The following is a 25235-nucleotide window of genomic DNA, read 5'->3' on the forward strand; positions in this document are numbered from 1 at the left end:
TCATGTTCCTTATTTTTAAAGAAAAATAAATAAATTAAAATGAGACAATAATGCTTAACTCAGATAGTGATGATTGAATAAGACAGTATAAGTTAAGCTGTTTAGCCCAGAACATGGATTCAAAAAATATTAGCTGGTAGTACTAATCATCATCAGTGTTGCTGTCTCCTTAAAATTAAGTGTGTTGGGGCGCCTGGGTGGCTCAGTCGATTAAGCATCTGCCTTCAGCTCAGGTCATGATCCCAGGGTCCTGGGATCGAGCCCTGCATTGAAGAGCCTGCTTCTCCCTCTGCCTCTTCCCCTACTCGTGCTTTCTCTCTCTCTCAAATAAATAAATAAAAATCTTAAAAAAAATTAAGTGTGTTAATTTACCTCATGATTAAAACTAAGAAGGTTTTTATGATTCAGCAAAATGGTTGGGAAATGATTTCTTAGATGAGCAATCCATCTAAGATTTAAGCTGAAATCTGAACTTGAGGTAAAAGGAAATTTTACACCTAATCACTATGGTAGATTACTTGCAGAGATGGCAAAATAATTCCTTCCATCTATATATATATATATATATATATATATATATATATATATATATGTAAGTATATATACCCCCTTTGTAATGTGACTTTGCCACTCCTCCATCAAGTGTAGAATTTATTTTCCCATCTCTTACTTTGGAGTTGGCCTTGTGATTTGATAACAGAATGCAGCAGAAATGACAATGTGCAACTGTGGAGTTTAGGCTTCAAGAGACTCTGCAGCTCCCACTCCTGCTCTCTTGGAAGCCAGATGCTATGTAAAGAAGTTGGAATATCCTGCTGGAGACATATGCCCCAGCCAACAGGCACCACCACCATCTGGGCATGTGAGGGAGGATAGTTAGGCTACCCAGGCCCAATCAAACCATCAGATGACTAACATCTATGTGAATGACCCCAGGCAAGGCCAATAGAAGAATTGCCTGGTAAACCCAGCCAAATTGCTCACCCACAGAATCATGAGTAAATAAATAGCTATAATCTTAAGCCAGTAAATTTTTGGAGTGGTTTAGTATATGGCAACAGATACCTACAACAATCACCTGTTCGAATTATTTTTCAAATTATTAATATTTATTGAGTACCATAAGCAAGGCATGAGGCTAGGTGCAGAAAGTAAGCCAAAATATGTAAAGTTTGGCTACTGTCTTGAAATAAGTTCATAATCTATATCAGGAAGAAATAAAGTATTTAAATAACTATGACACAGGCAATATGTTAAAAGAGCCAGAGAGTAACACAACCAAATTGTCATAAGAATTAAAAGATAGGATTGTTTCTGCAAGAGGTGATGAGGGAAGGATTTATCAAGAAGTTAACATTACAGGGGCACCTGGGTGGCTCAGTTGTTAAGCGTCTGCCTTTGGCTCAGGTCATGATCCCAGGGTCCTAGGATCGAGCCCCGCATCGGGCTCCCTGCTCCTCGGGAAGCCTGCTTCTCCCTCTCCCACTCCCCCTGCTTGTGTTCCCTCTCTCATTGTGCCTCTCCCTGTCAAATAAATAAATAAAATCTTAAAAAAAAAAAAAAAGTTAACATTACAGTTAAGCCATGAAGGATTTTGACAGTGGAAGTAGGAGGAGAAGCAATTCTAAGGGAAAGAAAAATGACCCGAGGATAACTGTGGTCCTAGGAAACAGCAAAGAATGTTTGGAAACTTGATAGTAATTCATTTTAGTGGATTATAGTGTATGTGTAGATGTGAGAGAACCATTCTTCAATCAATAAATATCAAGCAGCAACTTTATTCCAGGCACTGCCTACTACTCTGTTATTATGTAATAGATGTGAAAGCTGAGTCACTCAGTAGCCCAAGATCACAGAAAGTGGTAGAGCAGGGATTTAAAGACAACCAGCCTGACTCCAGAGCCACTCTACTTTGAGCTGTGTCTTGGCAAAGTCAAAAAGTTATTCAAGGAAAAACAAAAACAAAACTGGCACCAAACTAAATACCCATCAACAGTCGAATGGTAAAATAAATTGTTGTAAATTCATATAGTGGAATACTACATAGCAGTGAAAATAAATGTACTATAGCTATACAAATCAACAAGGAGTTATTGCAAACACTATTGAGCAGAAGAAAGCTAATTAAGAATACCTGTGGTATGGTTGCATTTGCATAAGGTAAAACCAGGCAAAACTACACAATATATTGTTTAGAAATACATATGTATATTGCAAAACTAAAACGAAAGGCAAAGGAACAAAAAGTACAAAATTCAGGACAGTGGCTTTCTCTAGGGAGGGAGAAATGAAATTGAGATTAGGGAGGGGCTCACAAAGTGCTTCAAGAAACTAGTTACATTAGTTTTTCTTAAACTGGATGCTGTTTGTTTCCTTATTTTTCTTTACACATATAAGTTATATACATCTTGTTTACATGATATATTTATAGATTTCACATAACAACAAGAAAAAGTACTATGGGCTTCAGGAACTGAAATTAATGAGATGTGACAGAGCAGGGACATTTCAAAATGAGAAACTGGCAGAAGCACAGAGGCAGGAAAAGGGTGGGGAGGAGTTGGAGGGAACAGGGGGCAGGTCATTTTTGCAATAATTTATGTTTGTAAGGGAAGTAGTGATGCGGGAAAGTTAGATAATGTTGTGGCCAGAATATGGAGATTTTTGGAAGCTGGCATGAATCATTCGCAAATCTCACTCTGTAAACAATGGGAACTTTGTATCAGTTAGGATTCCTTATTTTTAGGGAACAAGAAACAACTATGGCTAACCCAAGTAAAAGGAAAAAGAAGAAAGGAAAAAGGCGAGATAGATGGAGAAAGGGAGAGAGAACCAGAGAAATAGAGAAACAGATTGAATAGTTTATTGGATAGGCTACACTATCAAGTGACCAGTCCAGGAACCTGGCAGCTCTGGGGATCTAAATGAGATGAATTGATAGACCAGCTCTTTAGAGCACTCAATTCCTAGTACCTTCTATCGCAGTGTGTCCATCCAAAATTTCAGTTTCTAGTAGAGTATATTAACCTCATGTTACCATCTCTGTGATCTGCTGGGTTCAGTGCTTGCAGCTCACTGGTATACAGGCAACAGAGGTGAGTGAGTAGTTCCCAAAGGAAGGGACATCCAGTAGGTTAAAAAAAAAAAAAAGGCCCAGTTTGGATTTTCAGTAAACTGTGGTATGATTACTGTACAAAACCTAGGAATGCCCCTATTCAAACTAATTAATTCTTCAAAATAGACATCTAAACACGTACTAACTAAACCTCTAGAATCGTTCACTTCGTTCCACTGAACTAACATTTTTGTTTTCGGCGACCTTACGTTTATATGTCTCTACAATTGCTTCCCTCTCAGATAATAATTCCCAGATTGGTCCCCATTACTTTTTTCTTTCCATTTATTCTCCTTAATACAAAATAGGATCATATCACACTGGTCTGTAATATTCTATTTTCACCTAACAATATATCATGGACACCTTTCTTTATCAGTACATACAGATCCACCTCATTCTTTTTAAATGCTCCACAGAATTACATACGGGTATTCCAAAATTCATTTAATCCTTTTCCTATTGATGGACACTGAGATTGTTTTCACGGTACCCATTACTTTTGAGATGGAAGTCAGATGAATCATCCTTTGCGGGAGACGGGCAGAAAATGCTGAAAGAAATATAAGAGCGATGACACTGCGAGATAGGAGCCCGGCGAACCAGTCGAGCGACACCAAGCCGCAGCTGTCGCCGCCGTGAGTTGATGACCAAGATTCCCCGCTTAAGCAGCTCCCTGGGACAGCGTTGTCTGGAGAGCGAAGGATCCCTGAGGACGACGTAGCCGAACTGCACATTGGGAATTGTAGTTCCTTAGGGAAGAGTCCGAGGGGCGGGAGCTGCACACGCGCACTAGGAGCTCAGGGCAACAAAGACGGCGGCGTGAGCGCGCGCGCCGGAGAAAGACATGGGCGGGCGTGCGCGTGCGCGGCCACCGCTCGGCGCTACCAGGAGGCTGAGAGGACACAGAGCGGGAGGGGCAGGAGCCACCGACCGCAGGAGGAGGAAAGGGGTTGTGCTCTTGGCCGAGCGTGGAGAAAGGGGCGGGGCCGGCGAGCAGCGCGTGGAGGTGCCGAGCTCCTGGGACCGGCGGGCGCGCGGGCGTCTCTGGCCTTCGCCGTCCCAGTGGCCGCCGCCGTCGCTTGGTCGCCGTCGGTCTGCGGGAGGCGGGTTATGGCGGCGGCGGCAGTGGGAGCTGTGAATGAATTCTCCGGGTGGACGAGGGAAGAAGAAAGGCTCCGGCGGCGGCAGCAGCCCGGTGCCTCCCAGGCCTCCGCCCCCCTGCCTGGCCCCCGCCCGTCCCGCCCCCAGACCGGCCCCCCAGCCCGAGTCGCCGCATAAGCGGAACCTGTACTACTTCTCCTACCCGCTGTTCATAGGCTTCGCGCTGCTGCGTTTGGTCGCTTTCCACCTGGGGCTCCTCTTCGTGTGGCTCTGCCAGCGCTTCTCCCGCGCCCTCATGGCCGCCAAGAGGAGCTCCCGGGCCGCGCCGGCGCCGGCCTCGGCCTCGCCCCCGGCGCCAGTGCCGGGCGGGGAGGCCGAGCGCGTCCGAGCCTTCCACAAACAGGCCTTCGAGTACATCTCCATTGCCCTGCGCATCGATGAAGACGAGAAAGGTAAGTGGGGGGCTGGAGGGAGGGGGCGGCGGCGCCGGGAAGAAAGCGGTGGGGTAGCCCAGGGAGGGCAACACCTGCGTCCCTTCGGGGGCGGTCGGTGCACCCCCGGAATTGATCTCCCCCTCCCCCGCCGAGGCGGCTTCACCGCAGTGAGACCCTCATCCTCTACGATTCTCAGTTAAACCTCTCCCCTTTCAGGCACCCTGGCTGTCGACTTTGTTTCAGACACCAGCCTTCCCCTACACTTCTGCATGACCCAAGTCCCTATGAGACAGCCAGTCGTGCTACTGACAGTGACAGTTGTCCTACAGTGACCACACGGATCCTTTCTAGCACTGTAAACAGTGTGTGGCTTCCTCTGAGCAGGTTTCCAAAAGGTTTTGGTATCGGAGAAGCTGTGTCTTGTTATAGGCTTTTAATGAAAACAGAGTACTGTAGTGTCAGAAAAAAAGAAATGGTGACTTAATTTTGAAAGGAACAGCTGCATATGATTACAGCTAAATTGGCATTACTTTTTAAAGTTCCGTGACAGTCATTTTATCGATATAATGACTCCTAAGTATTTTTTTATAAAGTTCTATTTTAACATGAAACTTTTGTCCCTGTTAGATTTGATTTCATCTAAATCAGTATTCCAAGGTAGCCTCTTCGTTTCTCAATTGAAGTGTTAAATAATGAACAGGAAAAACTTACATCATTGTACATAAAACTTGAAACAAAGATTTATATTTCTTTTATTTTTAAAGTTTATATTTCTGAATGAAGACAAGAATACTGTATACTTCAGATTCCTTTTAAACTAACATTTTTAAGTCATTCCGTGCACCAAGCGCTGTACTGTTAGCTTTGCATGTGTTCTCTATTTAATCCTCACAATTACCCTGTGAGGTGAAGGTACTGTTGGTATCAGCATTTTACAGATGAACAAACTGAGGCTCAGAAAATTAAAACAGGTCATTCCAAACCTATGCCAATTGCTAATGAACACTTTTTTATGGAAGATGAGAACTAAAGTTAGAAGAAGTCTTGCAACATTTTGAAAATCCCTCCTTTCATCCCTGCCTCCAATATGCAGAGATCTTCTTTTTCCTGTGACTCCCAAAGAACATTTTTGTGTCACACTTCAATTAGGTACTCACTTGCATTGTCAATTAGCCAAAAAAAAAAAAAAAAAAACAACAACCCAACAAAGCAATCTGCAGGTCATTTGTAGTATCTCTTAGCACTGTCACCTGCAGAAACTGTTACAGAATTTAGTTTTGTTGAAACCTATTTCCTCTGTGGAGCCAAGGAGTGAGGAGTATGTTATAAGGAAAGAGGCAGGTATTCATGGTTTTGATTGTAAGGACAGTGGAGTTTAAAAGAGTTCTAGGAAGGGGGTACCTGGCTGGCTCAGTCGGTGGAACATGCAGCTCTTGATCTTGGGGTTGTGAGTTCAAGCCCCACGTTGGGTGTGGAGATTACTTTTAAAAAAATCTATATAAAAAGAGAGTTCTAGGAAAGAGTTCTATTTAAGAAAAAAATACCATGTGTTTGTGGACAGAAGTATTTTAACTGCTTCATTCTGTACCACCTCTTGGAACATCCAAGGATCCCTGGTAAGGGTGAATAAGAGTACCATCATCCCTTCCTAGAGAAGCACTGTTTGAGTGCACTATCCAATTATATTAGGGTCCTCAGCAGTTTACTAATCTAGGTCAAAAGATGTTTTAGAATAGAGGGAATATGTTTAAGGGTAGATTTTGTTGTATTTAGGAAGAGAATGCCAGAAAACACAAGGAAATTTTATTTAACACTGGGTGGTGGGAGTTGGGAGGTAGAATAAGAGAAGACAAGGATAACCTAGGGATTAAAAAAAAAGACCCGAGGCTCTTAGATTTAAAGAGAAATCAGTTCCATAAGGAGGGATAAGTGACAGAAGTAGAAATCAGACCTTGGGTTTCAAACTTATGACTTTTTTAGAGTATTACATATATGACTACATCTATTATATTTAAATCCTCTAAAATATTTTTAAGTATAAATATTTTCAGCAATCCATGGATCACATACTTGACCCTCTTTCTACTCATGTCTCTATTCAAAGTGTTTTGCTTTATTTATAGTTTAGTTTCTAAAGTAGACATCAGAATGGACTATGATAACGTTTTAGTTGGGGTTATACAACTGATGTATTATATGCTGAAACTAGTTCAAACTGAAACAAATGAGTTAAATATTCATTTTCCTTTAAAAATGAATTAAAAGCTAAGTTTATATTGTCATAGTTCTCTTCTCATATTTTTCCTTTAGAATATTCAAACTTTTTGTACTTTAGCCTTAATCCAGTAGCTGTAAGAGTTTATATTTAGTCTATTTATCTCTCAGCCATCCTTGACAATGTAGAATAAGAGAATTTTATTCTCCTTCTTTCCCGCTGCGTCAGAATATATATGAACAAATAGAAACGAATTGTCTTTAAAGCAGTCTTCAAAGGTTTCCTAACTTTGTGGTAAACCATTAAGGGGCTAGTAATGTCATGCGCTGCCATTCCCTTAGTAACTTGACTTCAATTCTAGCTATACTGAAAGCCACTTTATTTCATCGGGTAAAGTGGACTATTTCAGACTGTCATGTTGTTAATTAATTGGAACATTTGATGCCTTGAAATAATAAAGGCCAAATTAAATCTTATTTCAATAAAATAGTGTATAAATGTGGTTTATATGGCGACTATTTATTCTGTATTTTATTCTTATGGCATACTCAGCTTTGACACTGAATTTTTTAAAAGGCCTAAATTTGTCTGAAACCAAACTATTTTAAATAAAGAAGAATAACACAGCAAATTCTAATTACCTAATGTAAGGATATTTGAGTTCTGTTCATTAAAACAGGCATTTATTGGATACCAGTTTATTTGCAAGGCTTTATGCATTCTAGATGCTGCTTAAGAAAAACTCACTTCCTCTCCAGTAAGATATAAGACAGCATTTGCTATGTGATCATTAAAATGTGTGTATGTTTTCATGCATATTATATGTCTCATTTTTTTCAAGGAGTTAAATAATTTTGGGGATATTTAATTGTTGAACATCCCTGAAAAACTGATAACCTTTTATATCCATTATATGTATGGAGAAACTGATATTTAAAGAGTGAACTCACATTAGCAGAACCAGGGACAGAGTTTAGGTGAACAGAAAATTATGCCACTCATAATTTTATACTTTTTGCTTTAAGCAGGTTTTCTGTTTTGTAATGTTAGTACTGCGCCTCTTGGAAATACTTGGGGGAAAAGAGGAGGTTGTCATAGTGGGTCTTTGGATTAACCAGAACATGACCTAACATGTTTGGCATGGCTCCTGCAAGTAGACAAGCCTGAGATCTCCTGGGCAATACAATGGTGCAGGTTTTCTAGGTGTGGTTTGATTACCTGGAGTATATAGAACTTGACAGTAAGGGCCCAGTATGTTGTATGAACGAGAGAGAGCCGGTTTCTCAGGCTTGTAGGGCTGAAGAACCTGGCATCAAGGACAGAAATTGTCTAAATAGAATCCTTTTATATTTATTCCTAGTCAGCTCATATTTAAAACATTAGGCTTTTAAAATATTGTCATATAATTTTGTATTCCCATGTAACTCAACCTTGCACTATTTAAAACACACAAAATATTTTGCCTAACTATATTTTCAGAAGGTGAAGATAGAGAATAGAGATCAGAAGAGTCAGATTTGGATACTTTCTTTTACTCCTAAAAACTGCTAGTCACCGGGGTGCCTGGGTGGCTCAGTCGTTAAGCATCTGCCTTCGGCTCAGGTCATGATCCCAGGACCTGGGATCGAGTCCCACATCGCGCTCCCTGCTCAGCGGGAAGCCTGCTTCTCCCTCTCCCACTCCCCCTGCTTGTGTTCCCTCTCTCACTGTGTCTCTGTCAAATAAATAAATAAAATCTTAAAAAAAAAAAACTGCTAGTCACCGTTTTGAAAGGATTGATTTCAGACAATTTTCTTGGGCCTAATGATTCTGCTTTAAAGTTTCCATGATTACAAGGAAAGAATTATTCTGATGGATGGATATTTACATAATATCACTCTTTCCCAAAAGAAAAGCATTACCTTTTATTAAATACACAATAAACGTTTCCCATTTCTCTTCAAGAATATTTAGTGGCGGGGCCCCTGGGTGGCTCAGTCGTTAAGCGTCTGCCTTCAGCTCAGGTCATGATCCCAGGGTCCTGGGATCGAGCCCCACATCAGGCTCCCTCCTCAGCGGGAAGCCTGCTTCTCCCTCTCCTACCCCCCCCTGCTTGTGTTCCCTCTCTTGCTGTGTCTTTCTCTGTCAAATAAATAAATAAAATCTTAAAAAAAAAAAGAATAAAAATATTTAGTGGCATTTGCACTAAAGAGACAAAAAGGCAGCCACTGTTAGGAACTTTATCCTTTGCTCTGTTTTTAGCTGTTTTTTAATTGCAGTTTATATTTTTCCTAATGTAGAATACAGTTAAACCCTATAAAACTCACCTGGTAACTAGATTCCTAAGATTATTGTTAATCATCCTGATAACAGTTAAGGGATAGGCAGTCAGTAAATCGATATTAAATTATTGAAAAAGGATCTTCCCTAACCCTTCCTGGCTCTTTTTCACTATCATATTCCCCATGTTCCACCCAATAGTAGTTGGCTTTTTGACATCTGGCAAAGTATAGATTCTCTATTTCTCTACTAGTTTTCATCTTTTTTAACCTATAATACTCCTTGACTTATATAATACCAGTGGAGGTATTAATGTGCTGATGTAGCCTTTTTTTTCTCTTTGTGAATTAACTACTCATGCTAGACAGCCTATAGAATGGAACTTTGAGCACACTCACATCTCCACGGTTGTTCATTCTGGTAAATGAGGAAAGAAAAATATCAAAATCTATGATTTTCCTAGAGATTGTGTTTTACAGCTATGAAGGTATAGCATAAACATGTTAAATTTATTCATGTATCTTTGCAGCTCTTTGCAAATAATTTATGCTATAATAGAAAAGGAGAGAACTGTTGTTCTGAAGTCATCTTTGTCAATGTCTTTCAGTCAGCCATCACTAGAACACCTGTGGTTGAACAAGTGGGATTTATTATTGAAGCAGGGAGAACACACACGATGGGAACCATGCATCTCAGGAAAAGGGTGCTAGAAATAACTTACAGGATTTGGGCTTGTATCAAGTGATATTGAGGAGGATTTAAGGAAGCAGAATTTTGCTGTACATTGGATGCTGTCAGGAAGGAGGGGTATTCTGTGATTAAGTATCTTAAATGTGATCTAGAAAGAGGGAAGACCAGAATGAGGCAAAAGCTGTAACTGGTTGAGAAGCACTCATTAGTCTGAAGAGGGGGATGCTTGATAGTTCATGGCTTGGACAATATTCATGCCATGTCTGTGTTTAGACATGATTATGGAGTGGTCATGTTTTTGTCTTCATCACAATCACAAAGTGACCTTATCTGATGTTGATGTTCTGTGAAATTGTTTATGTTCAACAGAACACCAGGCCTAGCAGTAATGCCAGGTCAGCTCCTAGTTACACCAAGCCCTACCTGATAGTATTAGGCCAGCTCCTGGATGTCAGGGACTGCTTTTCTCTTTCTCAGCTTTGAGGGTCTAATTTTACCCTTTTTAAATTGTAGTGCCTAGTATCCAAAATGACATTTGAATTCTGACTATTCAAGATCTTGGGCAAGTTACTACACTGAGTTGGTGTTTATAAACTACTTAGTGCCTGCACATAGTAGGTCCTCAGAAAATGGGACTACTGTTATTCAACAATCCTTTTAAGATTATAGCCCCTGCAAGTTATTGTTAAACCTTGATACCTGGTTTCTATTACCCTTTTTAGGATACAGCAGCCGCATAAATGACATTTGAGGAAGAAGGAAAATTATCTAAAGAGTGATATAAAAATATTTTTGCTAATTGTGACCCTTGTTCAGAAAAATACAGATGGAAGTCTTCTCCTAAGCTCACTTAGTATCCTAACTTTTTATTGTAAAAGAGATAAAATTAATCATTTTGTACTCATGTGAATGTAATGCAAGCCTCTCAGAGAATTTGGAAAATAAAGAAAATGCATAGAAAAAAGATAAAATTACCCACTATCCATAGTAAATACAAAATACTTCAAAGAAGATAGATTAATTGACATTCTTAAAGTTTAAAAAAAAATGTCCAAAACTGAAATGATTTCTTTACATGGGATTCAAAACCTTCCCAATTAAATGGGAAAGTAAGAATTTCCTTCAGAGATAAATCTTGAAGTTGGAAAGTGAATGCAAGTATGACCTTTTTGCTGAATTAAAACACAGTAGAAAGTATCCTTTCTGTAATAGTGAACTATGAGAAAAGTAATCTGGGGGCTATTCGTTGATGCTTCATGATCCTGTGGTTTATTAGGGTTTAGCACACAATGAAATCTTTTGTAGGATTTTTTTTTTTTTTAAGATTTTATTTATTTGAGAGAGAGAGAGAGCCAGCGTGAGCAGGAGGAGAGGCAGAGGGAGAGGAAGAAGCAGATTCCCCACTGGGCAGGGAGCCCAATCCCAGGACCTCTGGACATACACTGTGCATGCAATTCAGGAGTAGAAGGATTTAGGGGCACCTGGGTGGCTCAGTCATTAAGCATCTGCCTTCAGCTCAGGTCATGGTCCCAGGGTCCTGGGATCGAGCCCCGCATCAGGCTCCCTGCTCAGTGGGAAGCCTGCTTCTCCCTCTCCCCTTGCTTGTGTTCCCTCTCTTGCTGTGTCTCTCTCTGTCAAATAAATAAATAAAATCTTTAAAAAAAAAAAAAAAAGGAGTAGAAGGATTTAAATTAACCAACAGATGTATCGAGTATAATAAAGATAGTAAAAGTAATGTTTATGTGCTGCTTTATTATTTAAAGTATTGTCACATATCCTATTTCATTTGATTTTTGCCACAACTCATAGTTAGGTGAAAGAAATGTCATCTTGTTTTTAGGTCAGGAGAGTAAAGCTCAGAGAGATTAACTGACTTTCCCAAAGTCATACAGCCCCTAAAGGATAAGCAAGGGCTTAAGTCCCCATATTGTAACTTATCACAAACATACATCCTCTCTCTCCACCCCAACTACTTTTGTTTTGACCCTTCTTGTGGCAGTATGGGTACTACTACTATCTGAATGAAAAGATGCAGTAGATAATTCATAACTTAGTCTACTATACTTACCTCTATCTGAAGATGGGTATCGTTAGTATTTCTGTTGATTGTACACTAGCATATACTCAAAAATTAAAATAATGGGGGCCCCTGGTGACTCAGTTGGTTAAGCGTCTGACTCCTGGTTTTGGCTCAGGTCATGATCTTGGGGTGGTGGGATTGAGCCCTGCATCGGGCTCTGTAGCTCTGTGCTCGTTGCAGAGTCTGCTTGAGATTCTCTCTCTTTCCCTCTCCTTATGCCCCGTCCCCTGCTTGTGTGTGTGTTTGCGCCCCCCATGAATAAATCTTTAAAAAAATTAAAATAATGAACAAATATAAATAAAGAAAGTGAAAATCCTCTGTAATCTTACTCTTAGGGAGATGATTACTAATAAGTTACCTGACTTTGTGTATTTATATAAATATAAATATTTATTCATTTGAGGGAAAAAAATGTTACATACAAACTGATCTGTAACCTTTTCCTTAATGTACTGGGACTCTTTCCTTTTCAATATACTTTATCTTCCCCTTCTGTTTTTTTAGTTTTTAAGTAAACTTTGATTAAATTATACATAAAACACACAATTACTGTAGTGCTTAATGAATTTTCAAAGTGAACATAGCAGTTTGAAACCCTACCAGGTCAAGAAATAGAGTATTACTCCAGAAGCCTGCCTTTGTGATGTTCTCTTCCACTTACTACCTTTCTCCATCCTTTGCAAAGGTATCTACAAATCCTAACTCTAACACTATAGATCAGTTTTGCCTGACCTTGAGCTTTGCAAATGAAATCACACATTATGTGTTTTTTCTGTGTGGCTTCTTTTGCTCAAAATATGCTTGTCAGATTATCCTGTGATGTTGCATGTGCCAGTAGTTTTTTCATTTTCATTGCTGTATACCAAGGATCAGCACAGTGCTTATAATGGGCCAGTTGGTAATTTTTTTTATTTTGTAAAGCATAGATAACCTAAATTTTGCCGTTTTAATCATTTTAGGTGTACAGTTCAGTGGCATTAAATACATTCCTAGTGTTGTGCAACCATCACCGCTATCCATTTCTAGAACTTTTTATCATTCCAAACAGAAACTCTATACCCATTAAACAATAACTCCCCACCCATCTTCCTTTCTCCATTCTCCCCTGCCCTCAGTCCTTGATAATTTCTGTTCTACTTTCTGTATCTGTGAATTTGCCTATTTCAGGTACCTTATGTAAATGGAATCATACAGTATTCTTTTGTATCTTGACTTGTCTCACTTAGCATAATGTTTTCAAGGTTCGTCAGCCTTCTTGTAGCATATATCAGATTTCATTCCTTTTTAAGGCTGAATAATATTCCATTATATGTATATACCACATTTTGTTTAACCATTTGTCTGTTGATGGACATTTGGGTTGTTGCCATCTATTGTGAATAATGCTGCCATGAACACTAATATACAGGTATCTGTTTGCTTCCCTGCTTTCAGTACTTGTGAGTATCTACCTAGGAGTAGAATTGCTGGATCATATGGTAATTCCATGTTTAATTTTTTGAGGGACTGCCAAACATTTCTACATCAGTTGCGCCATTGGTTTCCAATTTTTCCACATTTGTTAGTTTCAGGGTTCTTTAAATAGTAGTCTTTCTAATGGATGTGAAGCACTGCCTCATCATGGTTTTGAATTGCATTTCCCTAAAGATTTATGGTGTTGAGCATTTTTTTCACTTACTTATTGGCCATTTCTATGTCTTCTTTGAAAACTGCCTAAGTGCTTTGTCAGTTTTTGTGTTGGGTTTGATTTTTTATTGAGCCATTTAGGTTTTTTTTTTTTTTTTAAGATTTTATTTATTTGTTTGACAGAGAGAGACACAGCAAGAGAGAGAACACAAGCAGGGGTAGTGGGAGAGGGAGAAGCAGGCTTCCTGCAGAGCAGGGAGCCCGATTCAGGGCTCAATCCCAGGACCCCAGGATCATGACCTGAGCTGAAGGCAGACGCTTAACGACTGAGCCACCCAGGCGCCTCTATTGAGCCATTTAGTAAATATTTTAGGCTCTCTGTCACAATACTTTAAGCTCTCTGAACACTCAAAACTCTCGTACAGTAGGTCTGATCTAGTAAAGTTTTTTTTTAAGATTTTGTTTATTTATTTTAGAGAGAGAGAGAGCACATGCATGAGCAGGGGGAGGGGCAAAGGGGGAAGGAGAGGAGGAGGGAAAGAATCCCAAGCGGACTCAGTGCTGAGCGCAGAGCCTGATGCAGGGCTCAGTCTCAGGACTCTCAGATCATGACCTGAGCTGAAATCAGAAGTCAGATGCTTAACCGACTGAGGTACCCAGGTGCCCCCCAGTAAAGTTTTATGTACAAAAACAGGTGGCTGACAGTATTTGACCTTTGGGCCATTGTTTGCCTTAGATTATGTAGTTCACTAAATTATTAGCTAATAATTTCAAGTATAACAGTGAATGTAAGTTTCTGCCACCTCAATCTTCTTTTGATTTGATATAGTTTGAGTGTTAGTTGGGGCTATAGAGGTAAGAGAAATGTGTAAGGGAAACTAAGAACTGTAAAGTATCTTGAGGGCCTTTTGTGTCTTGGAGAGCATTGGAAGGTTTGATTTTTCTGCCATGATTTAGTCAAAAGGGTGATCAGTGGACAGTAGGGGCTGCAGTTTCCCTTACCTTAAGGGACTGAAGTGATTTGAGTATGATTTCCAGCCCTTGTGCAAGCTGGCCTAGTTCTTAACTCTTCAGTAATTCAGGGTCCCAACCCAAATCCTGGAATCTTTGCTACTACTTCTCCTGGGCATGCCCTGAAATTCACATTTGGTCAGCTTAGTTCTTTGAGTCTGCTGAAAGCTCTGCTTAGTTTCTTGGCCACTTTTGCCTTCAGAATTCGCAGTTGCTTCAAGTAGAAATGTGCCCCAAATGCCAGGCCCACCTCTGTTGGCTTTTTTTTCCTTTCCATATTTTGGTAATTTTTTTTTTTTAAAGATTTTATTTATTTGAGAGAGAAGTAGCTTGACAAGGGAGAGGGTCAGAGGGAGAAGCAGGCTCCCCAGTGAGCAGGGAGCCCGATGCGGGACTCTATCCCAGGCGTCCCGATTTTGGTAATTTTTGAAAATAGCATCCTAATGAATGTGACATAGTTCCTTTCCAAATTTGGGTAATTTCCACTGTTTTGAAAACTCTTTGATCCCTTCAAACAGATGTTTTGAAAAGAATTTTCTCCCTTTTGTCTTCTAATCTAATTTTACTCTTGTAAAGAAAATTATAGTGCTGGTGTTATATTCGAAGCCACAGTGAATATCCTTATACATAAATGTTGGGAGTATTGCACTTTTTAAGAGTCAGATTTATTGAGGTATATTTTACATATAGTAAAATTTAATCTTTTTTTAGTAGTGTGTACTTCACTGAGTTTGACCAACAGTTGGGTAAACATGACAACAACTGAAATACTGAATGTTTTATTACCCCAGAAGCTCCTTTGTGCCCCCTTGTAATCAGTCCCCTTGCCTTCCCGTTAGCCCCTGGCAGTCACTGATCTGATCTGTCCCTATAGTTTTGTCTTCACTGAGTGTCGTATAAATGGAATCATACAGTATGTAGCCTTTTGTGTCTGGCTTCTTTCATTTAGCATGTTTTTGAGATTCATCCATGTTCCTACATTTACCAGTAGTTTGTTCCTTTTTACTGTAATATTCTGTGTATGGATGTACCATACTTTATCCATTCACTAAATGATGGACATCTGGGTTGTTTCCAGTTTTTAGCTCTTATGAATAAAGTACCATAAACATTCATGTACTGGTCTTTGATGTTTTCATTACTTTGGGTAAATACATAGAAGAAGGGATTGCTAGGTCATATGGTAAATATATGTTAATATCATAAGAAACTATCAAACTCTTTTCCAATGTGGCTATACCATTTTGTATTCACACTTGGAAACATATGTGCGATCCATTTATATTTTGTCCTATACTTTTAAGTGCTTTAAAAAATTTTTGAGTAATAGTTGACATCTTGTAATTTTTTTCAATTTTAAATTAAGTACTTAGTGGTATCTTGTGATTTTATTTTATAGTTCCCTAACAGCTAATGATGTTGAACATCTTTACTTGTGCTTATTTGCCATTTGCCTCTGTTTGATAAAGTATACATTAGCCAATCTTTTGCCCACTGTTTTTCAATGAATTAATTGCTTTTTATTAATCATTAATCATTGTATTGTAAGAGTTCTTTATATATTCTGGTTACTCAGCAGAGAGGAAACACAAGCAGGGGGAGTGGGAGAGGGAGAAGCCAGGCCTCCCGCCAAGCAGGGAGCCCGATGCGGGGCTCGATCCCAGGACCCTGGGATCATGACCTGAGCCGAAGGCAGATGCTTAACGACTGAACCACCCAGGTGCCCCAAATAAATAAAATCTTTAAAAAAAAAAAAATTTTTTTTTTTTTTTAAAGATTTTATTTATTTATTTGACAGAGACAGAGACAGCGAGAGCAGGAACACAAGCAGGGGGAGCAGGAGAGGGAGAAGCAGGCTTCCCGCTGAGCAGGGAGCCCGATGTGGGACTCGATCCCAGGACTCTGGGATCATGTCCTGAGCCGAAGGCAGACGCTTAACGACTGAGCCACCCAGGCGCCCTAAAAAAATTTTTTTAATGAAGTCTAATTGATCAGTTATATCCTCTTAAGGTTTGTGATTTTTATGTTCTAAATCTCTGCCTAAGCCCAGATCATGAAGAATTTTGTCTGTTTTCTTCTGTAAGTTCTATAGTTTTAGGTTTTACATTTAGCTCTGTGATCCATTTCAAATTAATTTTTTCTATGTTCAAGTTTTTGTTTTTGTTTTTGTTTTTTTTTGTATATGGATGGCCATTATTCTAGCATCATTTTTTTTTTAAGATTTTATTTACTTATTTGACAGAGACACAGCGAGAGAGGGAACACAAGCAGGGGGAGTGGGAGAGGGAGAAGCAGGCTTTCCGAGGATCAGGGAGCCCAATGTGGGGCTCCATCCCAGGACCCTGGGATCATGACCTGAGCCGAAGGCAGATGCTTAACGACTGAGCCACCCAGGCGCCCTAGCATCATTTTTTTTTTTTTAAGATTTTATTTATTTATTTGACAGGGCAAGAGAGCACAAGCAGGGGGAACGTTAGAGGGAGAGGGAGAAGCAGGCTCCCCGCCAAGCAGGGAGCCCCATGCGGGGCTCGATCCCAGGATGCTGGGATCGTGACCTGAGCCGAAGGCAGACACAACCATCTGAGCCACCCAGGCGCCACCCTAGCATTGTTTTTTTTTAAAGATTTTATTTATTTGAGAGGGGGAGAGAGAGAGAGCAAGAGTGGAAGAGCAGGGGGAGGGAGAAGCAGATTCCTGGCTGAGCAGGGAGCCCGATGCGGGGCTCGATCCCAGGACCCTGGGATCATGACCTGAGCTGAAGGCAGATGATTAACTGAGCCACCCAGGGGCCCCTTGGCAATGATTCTAACATTGTTTTTTAAAGAGGCTCTTCCTTCTTCACAGAATTACCTTGTCAACTTTGTCAAAGTCAATCAATGTTATATGTGTGGGGCTATTTCTGGACTTTCTCTTCTGTTCTGCTGACCTATATGTCTGTCCTTTCTCTAGCAGTCTTGTACTTACAAGTCTTGTACTTACAAGTCTTGTAAGAATTATTTACGCGTTTTCTACCATCGTACTGACTTGTGAGATTCAAATAATGCAGCAAATCAACTACCTCTTATCAAAGAATGTTAGGTAATTGAGTAATTATTAAGCATGTGAATTTATTTATTTATTTTAAAGAGAGTAGTGTGCGTACACGTGTGTATGCACGTGCTCACACACATGAGCAGAGCAGGGAGGGTCAGAGGGAGAGGGAGAGAGAGAATCTTAAGTAGGCTCCATGCTCAGTGCAGAACCCAGTGTGGGGCTCAATCTCATGGCCCCAAGATCATGACCTGGGCCAAAACTAAGAGTCAGATGCTTAACTCACTGAGCCACCCAGGTGCCCTGAGCAAGTGAATTTATTTGTAATCATTTTTTTTTTAAAGATTTTATTTATTTGAGCGGGAGAGAGCATGAGTAGGGTGGAAAGGCACAGGGAGAGGGAAAAACAGATTCCCCGCCAAGCAGGGAGCCCGATGTGCTGCTCAATCCCAGTCCCTGGGATCATGACCCAAGCAGAACGAAGGCAAGACACTCAACAGCTGAGCCACCCAGGTGCTCCATGTAATCAGTCATTTAATTTGCCTACAGTAATGTACTAAAACTCCATAAAACATATGTTTGGATGTTGCCAGTGAGAACTGTCATACACTGCTATTAGGAGTGGAAATTAGTACAAGCACTCTCAAAAAGTAGTTTGTTCATTTCTAGTGAATGGAAATGAACTATGGCTTATTAACTCTACCTCTTAAACATATACCCTAGAGAAATTGGCACAAGTATATAAGAGGACAGGTATAAGCATGTTTATTGAAGCATTATTTGAAATACTGAGAAACTGGAAACAACCTAAATATTTTTTAATAGAAAAATAGTTGAATAAATTATAGGATGATAAAGGATACTATATAGAAGTCAAAATGAATGAACTAGATTTCTGTATAGCAACACAGATCTCAAAAGCAATAAAAATTTTAAAATAAAATAATACAAATAAAATAGGAACAATAGAAAAACATTACTAGAAAGATACGCACTGAATTTATTATAGTGGTTTCTAGAAAGGAAAGGAGCATTGGAATGGGAAGAAGCACAAAAAAGGAACTTTTGTATCTGTTAGATTGTAATTTATAAAAAAAAAATTTTAAGATTTTATTTATTTGAGAGAGAGTGTGCATAAGCAGGGGGAGCCACAGAGAGAGAAGAAGAAGCAGGCTTCCCGCTGAGCAGGGAGTCCTACATGGCCTGGGGCCGGATCAGCCCGCATGGGGCTCCCTACTCAGCGCATGGGGCTCCCTACTTAGTGGGGAGTCTGCTTCTCCCTCTCCCTCTGCCTCTCCCCGCCACCCGTGTTCTCTCACTCTTTCTCTCTCTCCCTCTCTGTCAAATAAATAAATAAAATCTTTAAAAAAAATTTTTAAGCAAATGTGACATTGTTATCAGTTACCATCACTCCCAAAGGAAATGCTATTTTACTATTTTCTATAATTGCCCTTTTTTTTTTAAATTAAAAAACCAAAGATACACATAAACAGATTTTTTAATAAGAAAATAGGAAGGTAAGGGGCACCTGGGTGGCTCAGTTGGTTAGCGGCTGCCTTCAGCTCAGGCCACGGTCCTAGGGTCCTGGGATCGAGCCCCGTGTCAGGCTCCCTGCTCAGCGGGAAGCCTGCTTCTCCCTCTCCCACTCCCCCTGCTTGTGTTCCTTCTCTCGCTCTCTCTCTGTCAAATAAATAAATAAAATCTTAAAAAAAAAAAATAGGAAGGTAAGCATCAAAATAGTTTGAATGAATATATAACAAATTCTTAATAATTTCTTCATGTGTCGTTATCAAGTACTTATTGAACATTTATTCTGGCTCAGAAACTGTGTGAAATACTAATGGCACTATAATAAGAAATTACCCCATCCCAGGGGCTGAATCTAGTTAGTGAGTTATTTGGGGGATGAAGGAAGGGGTAGGTGGTACTCATAAGCGGGCAGCATTTCTTAGATGTGTGTGGTGCTTATAGTAAGACTTCATCTATGTTAATCAAGGGAGTCATATTTTATTGGCTTTGAAATTTCAAATAAAAGAATGACATAGGAATTTTTGTTTGATTAAATAGGGATATGAAAAAGAAAACTTTTTTTATTTTTTTTTATTTTTTATTTTTTTAAAGATTTTTATTTATCTGACAGAGAGAGAGAGAGAGACAGGAGAGAGGGAACATAAGTAGGGGGAGTGGGAGAGAGAGAAGCAGGCTTCCCGCCGAGCAGGGAGCCCGATGCGGGGCTCAATTCCAGGACCCTGGGATCATGACCTGAGCCGAAGGCAGCCGCTTAACCGACTGAGCCACCCAGGCGCCCCAAGAAAACTTTTTTTAAAGATTTTATTCATTTGAGAGAGAGAGAGCACGAGCCGGGGGGAGGACCAGAGGGAGAAGCCGACTCCCTGCTGAGCAGGGAGCCCGACACAGAGCTCTATCCCAGGACCCTGGGATCACAACCTGAGCTGAAGGCCGACGCTTAACCGAATGAGCCACTCAGGCGCCGCAAAAACCTGGTTCTAATAGATGATTTCCGTCTTTACTATATCTCTGTGCCACTTAGGCTTTGCAGATTCTAAGGACTAAGAAATTAATTTTCAAAAACAATGAGATTTGCATATAATTGTTACCACTTTACAGAAATATCCTACGCAGGGGTGTCTGGGTGGCCCAGTCAGTTAAGTGTCCAACTCTTGATTTTGGCTCAGGTCATGATCTGTGGTTCACATGGGGCTCCTCTCTGGGTGTGGAACCTGCTTAAGATTCTGTCTCTCTCTCTCTGTGTCTTTCCCTCTCCCTTTCTTTCTCCCACTCGCTCTGCCATACCCCCCCCCCGCCCCTGCATGTGTGCAAGCTCTCTCTCAAAAAGAAGGGAAAAAAAGAATGTCTAGTTCCTTGGCAGATGTTTACCAATTGAAAATAAAATTTTCTTTAAAAGAAAAAAGAAGTATCTTTTTAAAAAGATTTTATTTATTTGTCAGAAAGAGAGAGTACAAGCAGAGAGAGCGGCGGGGCAGAGGGAGAAGCAGGCTCCCTGCTGAGCAAGGAGCCCGATGAGGGGCTTGATCCCAGGACCCAGGATCATGACCTGAGCTGAAGGCAGACGCTTAACTGACTGAGCCACCCAGGCGTCTCAAAAAAAAAGAAATATCTTACACACATTTTGATTTGCTGAATTTTTAGATCTTTCTAAGTTGTAAACCAATCATTTGTTTCAAAGAAAATGGATGCGTTACTAAATGTTACTGTAAACCAATCATTTGTTTCAAAGAAAATGGATGCGTTACTAAATGTTACTAAATGCCACACTTGTAATCTCATGTATCAGTTCTCATGATGCAATCATTTGTTAAATAAAAACTCACTCCAGAAGGGAACAAATTACATCAGATTTCAATACAATTGGGTTAAACAGTGTTTTTTATCCCATTATTGAAATCATGTTTATATATTCTAATTGTATGTATTTTAAAAGCCATTTATTTAAAATAAATTCTCCCTAATTAAAATTTCTTTCCATAGTATAGTATTTCAGTGGTTATAAGCATCAATACCATGAGATGGCAAACAAATAAAGGATTCACAGCCCTAAAATTTTGAGAAAGATTGACGTCTATACCCCCTCTTAGAAATTCATATGTACATTAGGATGCTAAAGGTACTAAGAAGTCGTATAGTAATATTTCTCAGATTTATTTGATCACAACCCACTTTTTCATGTATCAGTTAATAACAGCAAGATTTGGGAAATGTTTAGTATATTCTAGTATATAATGTCTAGGATATATACAAATAATTATTTCTATTTTAAAGCAGGACAAAAGGAGCAAGCTGTGGAATGGTATAAGAAAGGCATTGAAGAGCTAGAAAAAGGAATCGCTGTCATAGTTACAGGACAAGGTAAGATTATATTTACATTTGTTTCATAGCCAACCCAAATTCTATTCACATGATTGCCCTAATTTCAATACAGGTATCTTACTAAAAGTATTTGACAGATTTTGAAATGTTTTTAACATTTATAGATTTACAGTTAATGCTTTATTACCTATGCTAAAATTGAAGTTATAACCAGCTATGCTTAAACTTGATTACCTGGTGGCAGTCAGGCAAAAACCAGTATATTACTTGTGTCATCCTTGAACCCACTGTTGGTGAGTTTTAGCCTCATTTTTAGCTCTGTTTTGAAACCTGGTCCTTCCCTCATTGTTGAGGCAGGGAAGGAGTGGTTAATCAGACTCCCTTTTGTGTTTGTGGGTAATGCTTAACTGCACGTTAGAATATGAGCTATAAATGTCTTGCTTTGATTCACACTTGGCTTTTTAAAATCAAAGAGGTTATTTCTCATCTTTACTTTCTTATCACCTAAAATTAAAAATTAGAGTCTAATGATATCTTTAAATATATAGGTGACATTTATTGTACACTCTGCTATGTGCCCAAGTATCACTGTGTGTGCTTCATGTGTATTATCTTTTTTAATTTTCACCACAACCCCACACTCTGAGGCTGCTGCTGTTATCCTTACTTTTCACATAGATAATCTTAAGTACAGAGAAGTTCAGTAACTTGCCTAAGGTCTCATGGCTAGCAAGTGGTAGATAGAGTAAGGATTTGAACCCAGGCAATCTGACTTCAGAGCCTGAGTTTTTAAATATGATGCTGTGACTATTGTTGTAGTATGTGGGTACCACTATTAAATAAAGTATTTCAGTTTATCATAGCTAAAATAAATTCAGAAGGAAAAATTACATAGGCTGAGAATCATAGCATTATGGATCAGTCCACCCAGTGAATGTTTGTTGTCTGGTTGGCTGACTCTACTACTTATATCAGCTAATCTCTAATAATTACAATGTATCTAATATTTGCTAGGTTTTTTTCTCTCCCCTTTTTATTTTGAGTACTTCTTTAGCTACTGATGTCCTGCACAAAAGAGAGCAGAATAGAACAATATGGGAGGTTAGGCCTTTGAGACTTTTCATGAGTTTATGAGCATGACTTTATGAATTACGTACTCAATGTATTTGTCATTCTTTGTCAGTTGCATGGAGGAAGAGCTAGGAGAAAATGAGTTAATAGGAAAAATAGTATCATTGAATGGAGCATGCCTTTGATTGTACCACTAAGAGAAAAAACAGGGTCAGTTGAACTATGATACATTCTCTTCCTATCACATGAAATTTAACTTTTACTTTATTGCATGTATTGTCTTCATCCTGTTAGGACCAAATTTGTTTCTGCACAGGCAATGACAAACTGTGGTATGAGTACAGCCTGGCTGATAGCTTTAGTAAGTTGGTACTGGTTATAAAACACATCTCTTGGGACACCTGGGTGGCTTAGTCGGTTAAGTGTCTAACTCTTGATTTCAGCTCAAGTAATGATCTCAGGGTTGTGAGATCGAGCCCCGCCTCAGGCTCTGCCCTGGGCATGGAGCCTGCTAAAGATTCTCTCTCTCCCTTTACCCCTCACACCTCTCCCTCTCTGAAACACACACACACACACATACACACACACACCCCTCAGTTTCAGAGATTTTTTACTGTAGGGGAAAAAGTACACCTCAAAAATCCATGAAATAACATGTGAAATCCATGAAATACCACAGTAGGTCTGAAACCATCATAAGGAACTGTAACTGATTTTTTAAAGATACTTTATAAAGACTATGACTCCCAGGGCTCATTTGCTGAAGTATCTGATTCTTGATTTCAGCTCAGATCATGATCTCAGGATTATGAGATCAAGCCCCATGTCGGGCTCTGCACTCAGCAGGGAGTCTGCTTTTCTCCCTCTCCCTCTGCCCCTCCACTCTCTGTCTCTCTCTCAAATAAATAAATGAATCTTTTAAAAAAAAAAAAAAACTGATTCCCCATGAGATTAGTTGGGATAATATTTTATCTTGAAGTAATATTAGTAGGGAAACATAGATGTTTTAATTTTTTTTCCTATTCTTTCAGGTGAACAGTGTGAAAGAGCTAGACGCCTTCAAGCTAAAATGATGACTAATTTGGGTATGGCCAAGGACCGTTTACAACTTCTAGGTATCAATTAATGAATTGTATAATTTGAATGAGCTGTATTTGAAATGTGTGTTCAGTGAAGCTTTAAATGCAGATGGAAATAGATCAGTAATCTTGAAAATGTGTTCTAGGCTTTTTTTCTAACCTACAGAAAATTTCTAACATATACAAAATAGAGTATAATGGATTAATTATCCATCACTCAGCTGTAATAATTATCAACTCATAGTCTTGATTTATCTGTACTCAAGGGCTGGCAAATTACAGCCCATGGACTAAACCCAGTTCACTGCCTATTTTTATAAGATGGCACACAGTTACTCATTCCTCTGTTACTGTTTGGGTGCTTTCATGCCACGGTGACAGCAGAGTTGCATAGTTGATACAGAGATCAGACAGCCCTCAGAGCCTTTTAATATGTAACTTTTAAAAATATTTTAATATTATCTGGCTTTTTACAGAAAGAGTTTGTCAACTCTAATAAATCCCTAACCACTCACCCCCACTCCATATTATGTTGAAACAATTCTTCACATCTTTTTATTTTATTTACAAGTATTTCATATTGTATCTCTAAAAGAAAAAGATGCTTTAAAAATAAAATTACCAAAATACCATTATCACATCTAAAAAATAACCAATAATTTCTTTTAATATTAACAAAAAATTATGGCCAAAGAAATGATCGGTGTCCAAATATAATTTACATATAATGTATAATGTAATATATAACAAATAATGTAATGTATGGTCAGTATCTCAAAACTTAATAGTTCTTACTATTTTTCTAATAATTTTTTTGCACCAGAATCTCAAGAAGATTCATGTGATATGTTTCTTTTAATATACAAGTTCATCTGTTTTTTTTTGTAATTTGTTGATGAACCAGATCTTTGACATGTAGTGGTTTCCTGCAGTCTGTCTTTTGCTCTATGCATCTCCATGATATCTTTTAATATGTTCTTCTGTCTTCCCTGTAAATTGATAGTTGGATATAGAGCCTTGATTGGATTGAAAGTTGATTTTTATTTTTTAATAATAAGACTACTTGATAGGTGGTTGTGTGTTTGTCAGTAGTTCTGACATCTTGCGATGTTAGTAGCAGTTGATGACTGATGCCTAGTGACATAATTCTGTCATTCTTTCTGTACTTATCAGCTGGAATCGGTCTATAAAGAGAAACTTTTCATCTTCTATTTGAAGGTATAGGTTTTAAAAATATTTTTTTAGGTAAAGCAACCCAAAAACAAAGTGGAACTAAAACCCACCCTTCTTGGGTGGTTCTCTACTATAACTTGATGTGATAGAAATAGATATTTGGTAAACAGGCAGACCTTATGTATTTATTGCTCTGTGATTTGTGGTAAGTTATTTAGCATGTTTGAGCCTTTTTCATCTCATTTATAATATGCTAATAATATTTATCTCACCATATGTGACCACTGAATTATTGAAGGAACCTAATCATAGTAAGTACTCAAAAATGCTGGTTTTTATTCTCCTCCTTACCTGTCTGTAATCACCACCTTGCTTTTATGGAAAAATGTATTTACACATGCATATATAAATATTCATTCATGTATTTACACTCACATACATTCATTTATTCATTCATTCATTCATTTATTCATTCTTATATGGTCCATTGTGTTGATAA

The 25235-nt window shown here is 39.0% G+C and overlaps 1 protein-coding gene across 4 annotated transcripts in view; it reads left to right on the forward strand.

Moving 5' to 3' along the window:
* Positions 1-3991: 3991 nt before the first annotated feature.
* The window catches only part of SPAST (spastin), a 62768-nt gene continuing 41524 nt past the window's right edge, over positions 3992-25235 (forward strand). Inside the window, exons 1-3 of one of the 4 annotated variants that reach the window (XM_036119118.2) lie at positions 3992-4671; positions 21366-21452; positions 23516-23599. In XM_036119118.2, coding sequence (XP_035975011.1) covers positions 4257-4671; positions 21366-21452; positions 23516-23599 — 586 coding nt within the window. In that variant the 5' untranslated portion in view covers positions 3992-4256. The remainder of the gene's footprint in view (positions 4672-21365; positions 21453-23515; positions 23600-25235) is intronic. The other 3 variants (XM_036119119.2, XM_036119115.2, XM_036119116.2) reach the window with 3 other exon arrangements.

This window comes from Halichoerus grypus, chromosome 10 (genome assembly GCF_964656455.1).
Source record: "Halichoerus grypus chromosome 10, mHalGry1.hap1.1, whole genome shotgun sequence".
NCBI lineage: Eukaryota > Metazoa > Chordata > Mammalia > Carnivora > Phocidae > Halichoerus > Halichoerus grypus.